Source organism: Fulmarus glacialis, unplaced genomic scaffold (assembly GCF_000690835.1).
Source record: "Fulmarus glacialis isolate BGI_N327 unplaced genomic scaffold, ASM69083v1 scaffold2914, whole genome shotgun sequence".
NCBI lineage: Eukaryota > Metazoa > Chordata > Aves > Procellariiformes > Procellariidae > Fulmarus > Fulmarus glacialis.
The window spans coordinates 69,255-75,254 of NW_009205910.1; the positions used below are offsets into that span (position 1 = coordinate 69,255).

General features: G+C 40.7%; 1 protein-coding gene across 1 annotated transcript in view; it reads left to right on the plus strand.

The window, feature by feature from the left end:
* Positions 1–1,534, plus strand: part of KIF16B (kinesin family member 16B) — a 68,866-nt gene extending 67,332 nt beyond the window's left edge. Inside the window, exon 13 of the mRNA XM_009575551.1 lies at positions 1,376–1,534. Within this exon, the coding sequence (XP_009573846.1) occupies positions 1,376–1,534 (159 nt within the window). The remainder of the gene's footprint in view (positions 1–1,375) is intronic.
* Positions 1,535–6,000: the final 4,466 nt, after the last annotated feature.

The window sequence follows — 6,000 nt, forward strand, 5'->3', positions numbered from 1 at the left end:
GACATCTGTTGCTCACTTTAAATTACCTCTTAGTCTGTTGGAATTCATCTTGAAGGCATTTTTGTAATGAAATTTTTTTTCATGAACATTAATACAACCTGTGGGAGATCAGAATAAAAAAGAAAATCCCCCAATCCTGCCAAGAGAATAGCTTATGTGCCAGCTGCTTTTTTTTTCTTGTTTTTTGTTATCCTGATTTCTGTGATATTAATACAGCTGGTTTCCAAGGCACTTAAATAGATAACAGGTTGTTATAGTATGGAAGAATTCTCCTTGAGAAGAGAGTGAATAATTAGGACTCCTTCCCGAACATGGAACCGCTTCCATGACCCAAAAGCTGCTCCATTCAAATAACTAAACCTTGTGGTCTTCATAGGAGATTGTGCCTTTCCTGTCTTGCGGATATATTTCCCACTGCATCCAAGATGAGTGAATAATTTCTCAAGTTTTCTTTTTGTGTGGTCAGTCTGTAGCAGAGCAAAGGAGTTTATCCCTGTGCTCCATATGAGATTTGCCTTACAACTATTTGGGTGACAATGGGTACTTTTTTAGCACCCCTCGGATCAACGTTTCACCTACTGTGTTTCATTCAAAAGTTATAAATATGACTTATTAAATCATGCTAAATGATTGTAGTAATTCAACCCATATGTGAAGGAAGTCCCATCAGGTTTGTGAAAACTAACTTTGTGATAATGGACATCTGTCACGATTTCTCTAGGTACAAATGGATGCAAGTCACACAGCGGTTGGTGAATATTAACTTTTGGGAAGGGAAGTGTTTCTTATGTGTAAGACTTAGAAACCCATGAAATTTAGAGGGCAGCTCGGTGAAAAGATGCTGGTAGGTTCTGAGATAATATGGAAGTCGTGCAGTCTTTGTGCAGATGGCCTTGATCAAAACAAATCTTTTTCGATGCAAGGATGGCAGAGGCTTGATGAGGGAGAGATTTCTGAAGGCCTTTTGTGTCCATATGTAGTGAAATTCCTGCAGAATGGATTTGAGGTTTGCATCTGCTATAGTGTTTGGTAATGCTAGACGGCAGTATTAGCAGGTCACGATTAGCAGAAAGCATTACATGACTACAGAATAAACCAGAAAGCATCACACAAGCACAGAATAAAACAGTTACTAAGCTTGGCAGGGGAAGAAAGCGGAAAATAGTTCTTTTCTGCTTTTCCTGAGCTTAATACAGGCATTTCAGTAGACATGTTAAATGAATGGATTTAAATGCTGACGGTTATTAAAAGGACTTTTCACAGTCTATGGAGATCCTGTTTCTTTTTTTTATACCAGTATTCATTTAATTCTTCAAAGTGGTCGTAATCAATTTGATCAAGTAAACCTTATGACGTTTTGCATTTTGTTCCACAGAAATACCTCAGGAGCTTTTTCTCTGCAATGCTGAAATCTCCATCGTCTCCGCTGCACATTGATAAAGTGGGGCTATGTCTGTCAAAACACACCATCTGCGAATTCTCACCCTTCTTCAGGAAAGGCGTTTTTGACTATAGCAGCCACGGGACCAGCTAACTTTTGGGCCGGGACCCTTCTGCCGGAGGAGCGCAGTTGGAGCGGTGCCTTCACTTTTGCGGTGCGAGAGAAATGGGGGGAAGGAAAAAAGGTATCTTCCTCCATACCTGGGAAGCTGCATCAAAACGACTCCAGTTAAAGACAGCTACTCCCCAACGCTAGCCTTTGGCCTTTACCAGTTCTCATATTAGTGCCTGCATTTTCCTGGCGTGGGGTATACAGCCATTTTTGTGTAAGTTGCTCTGTTAGTACTGTACAGAGATTCTGACTCTCGTGCTGTGTTTGGATCCGCTCCTTAGCGGGAGTGCTTCCTTCCCGTTTGCTCAGACAATTCATGCTGGTGGTGTGAGAGCATCTCGTGTTTACCGTGGCGGCGTGTCATGCTGACAGAGGGCTTCTGAGCAGCCTTTCAGTTTCTGTCCAAGCTGTTCCTTACAGAACGCTTCATCTTTTGTTTCTTTATAGCATACTGTGGCATTTAAGGTAATGCTCGTACTCCACTGATGTTTGTTTTCCCTCCCAGACACACATTTTGACTATTTGACTGTGTAATTGTATAGTTTTCCGCAGAAGAATTAAAGGGCCTGGGCAACTTGAATGTTTACAAAAATATATGCAGCAGAAAGAATATAATTTAAGCCCTGTAGAAGTCTTCCACACTTGGTTATTTTGAAGCAGAACCAGTCATTCGCCATTAATTAAGCAGCAGAGGAAGCAATAGTTACTGAAGAATGCGGTCAGCATCTTTTCAGATTTTCGAATTACCCAGACTGTAAGTGGGTACTGTGCACTGTACAGAGCTCATAGCTATGCATAAAGCTAATGCAAAGTGTTATATTTTTTTTTGAAAAGTAGCTTCTTCACAATAGCATAACGCTGTAAAACCTGAGTTTTATTTGCATTGGTTAAAATTTACAGGATTTGACTAATAGTACTTTAAAATTACTCAGGACGCATTCAGACTTGCACATGTATATACAGGTAGAAGTCATTTTATATTGCTGTGGATCCAAAAATATATATACACTGTGACTGGAATTGAGTATGTCTACGTGTTAATGTATAATTGGTTGTATAAAAATCAAAATCGAATAACTTCCAGTTATTAAAAACACAAAATGAAAGGTAAGTTTTGTGTGCCATTTGTTAGGAGCGTGAAGTATTGTTTGTGAGTTGCCATCATTGGCCACCGGCAGGTCTTGGTAATCAAACTATTTCATGTTGTAGAAAATGATTATTAAAACCTAAAGTAACAACACTGGTGACATTTTTATTTCATGACTTAAATTATAGGAACAGTAATGTTTTACATTTAATATGATGTATAAAGATAATTGGGTTCTATTACTAAGCCTAGCCTGCTACAGTAAGAATTTATAATTTAAAAAAAGAAAGAAGAAAAAGAAAAAAGAAAAAAATTTATTAGAAATGGATCACTTAAACTTTGAGAGTATTTTTATACTTTCGATTCATTTCAGTGAAAACAAAAGTTACGGTAAAATTTCTAAACTATTGGAGCCCTATTATCGGCAGGGTAGCCTTCAATGTCTTTGAATATGTTTGACTGTATCTGACTCAAGCATCTTAATACCTTCCGTTGGGAGCCAGGTTTTTAAGCTAAGCATTCCAATCAAACCTGTTCATTCCCAAACTGATTTTGCACCGTGTCCCAGCCGTTCCCAGTCTCCCTCGTGCACTTCTGCACCGGAACGCTAGCTTCATCACCGACAGGGACCTGACCTCGTGATCCTTTCCGTGGCCTGTGCTTCTATTGCACCTCTCCGATCTCTCCCAGGGCCCTTCTGCGCACCTATCATCCCCCTGACCACGAGGCCGTGTCCTCCCTTCCTTCTTCACCCCGCCGTTTGACTTTGCCCATGTTTCCCGAATCAGAAAGGGGAGGTTGGGTGCTCGCTGGGTTCCTCCGGTGAGCTGAGTAAGTGGAGTTTGATGTTGCTGCACACGGTAACGGAAGATCGGTAACTTCACTTGGCTGTATTTACTCTCGTGACCCATATGAATTCTTCAGAGGCAGAAACTGGGCATGGTATTGCTGGTTTTCATAGTGGCCTGGGACCCTAAATCTCACTTTCAAACCAGAAAGTCTTTTCTGTCTCTCCTTCTCCCTTGGCCTGCTCCCCCTCCTGCCTCATTGCAATGCAATATGATAAAGAATTAATGCTTAAGAGTTGTAAAAAATGAATTTTACGTAACTGTAGGGCATTATTTCCTGTGTGCCACTTCTGTGAAAGGACCTGGCAGGCCAAGAAATGGCAAGCTGCTTTATCTGCTGCACAAACCCAGTTTCTGCAGATTTCCTACCCGAAAAAACCCCAGTGGTGGCAAGCGCTTTCCCGTGGCAAGCAGCACAGAGCCTGATGAGCGAAACTCTGACATGACGCATGGCAAATGCCAGTCTGCACAGGACTCCCAGAGGTAAGTCCCATGCTTCGTGTCACTTTGGATTTGGAGAACCTGTTTAAGAAAAACACAACTAGACAGAGAGTTAAGTCGAGTGAAAAATACGAATATTCGTATTCTTCACATGAATTTAAAAGAGTTGTACTCGGTTCCTGTCTACAGTACAAATTAATTCAGGGAGGACCAGATGCTCTAGTGGTATAAACCTGCCAATAAGGTGGCTAATTTATGTTGGCTAGTTTATCTGGCCTGCAGCGTTAAATGTGTACGTTGCAAGTAACAAAGTAAAGGCCGATTAATCACTCCATTTAAAATGTCATCAAGTTAAAAGCTACAGAAATGCAAGTGTAAGCGTGCAATTAGGACCGCAACCCCAGGCTACCAGCTTTTACCACCTTCTTCAGTGTATCCTTCAGTGGTACTCAGAGTTTAATCAATGACTGCAAGCTTAGGCTAGACTAAGAGGCATCTTTTAATAATTTCATCAGTAAAAATACGATGGCTCTTTATAACCTACAGTCTTTAAACCCAGACTTCATGAGAAATTTTCAATAGAAGCTGAGATGTATGTCGAAATTATTAGCCATTTTCAAGAGGTGCAAACTGCATTTCTGTAAAGATATCCTCAGGCTCTAAATTTCTCCACGTTTTATTTTTAAAATATTGGCACTTACAAAAACATTGTGAAAGTCATCTCCAGGCCTCGTACAGTTTTTTTCAAAGTGCCTCTGTAATTGGGCTTGTGGGCTTCGCATCAGCAAAGTCCGTAAGCAAAACCTGAACTTCTGTATTTCTATTTCAAGCGAAGCATGTATTTAAGTGCTTTACTGAACTGGGGCATCGTTCCTACTCGTGTAACTGAAGTTGTGCCTCCATTTAAGTCACCAAACCACTTGGCTCATATCTTTGCTGCCCCTACAGCAATTTTTCATCAATCGGGATGCCCAAAGAAGGCCAAAAGGCCCACTGGAGGTGGTGCTGGGCTATTCTTCTGCGTGATAACTTGGTCAAGATGCAAAAAACCTCTGGGCAAAGCCTCCTTATTTGTCTTGACCCCTCACTCCTTTAACTAGAAGTGCTTTTCCTCTGAATATGCTGCTTCGTTTAGGAAAGAGAGAGAGCAGCCCCCAAAGCCCTGCCGCTAAATGGCTCCTGGCAGTCCTTCGGCTCCACAAGCTGCCCTGTCCCGAGAGCCCGCAGGGTCAGTCCTAAAACCGATGCTTAGCTGCTGCTGTTGGAGATGATGTTAGAGATGAGGGTCTTCAGAATTGCCCTGAAAATGTGAGGGGAAAAAAACAGCTGTGTACAGCTTGGCTGGTTATTTCAAGTTTTTGCACTTGTTGCAGATAAAATAAGGAACGGAAATACGTAAATTAAAAAAAAAAAAAAAGAAAAAAAAAAGTGGTGCACTAAATGTGTTGCTCCAGGCAATCAGACCCAATTTTTCCAGATTAATCAGTGATCCTTTAAAAGCTATTGCAGAATTTCCTATTTACTGTCCATGTGACCTATCCTGTATATGAGAATAAGAAATACGTTTGTACTAGACGGTGATAAAGCTTGAAATTTTATATGCTGCTGGCTCACTGAAGGCCCCAAATTGGAAGAAATTAATTCTTTTTAACTTAGCAAGATTCTTATTTCCACCCCTGGGTTTGTTTTCTCTGTATTTCATTAGCTCCTGGGGAAAAAAACCCCCATACATTTGATAAGCTGAAGAGCAAAAATTTGTTGGCTTCCAACCTCGTCATGGGAAATAGAAGATGTTCCTTTGCGGGAAGGTCTTCATGAGCAATTAAGATCTATGGAGTTGCATAGGCCCCGAGATCCAGTTTAAGGGTTGAAGTCTGGGTATATTTTCATGGCAGACCTATGAAGTGAATTTTTGATATACTGGATCCTGCCACTTTTTTTTTATTGTTGTTTCATTATTTTAAGAGAGGGTTTTGTTATAATTGGTTGCAGACCAGCATGTTATTATGGATGCACTTTTGTCAAAACAATGACAAGGAAGTTGATCAGAAAAGAAACCCAAAACCAAAACA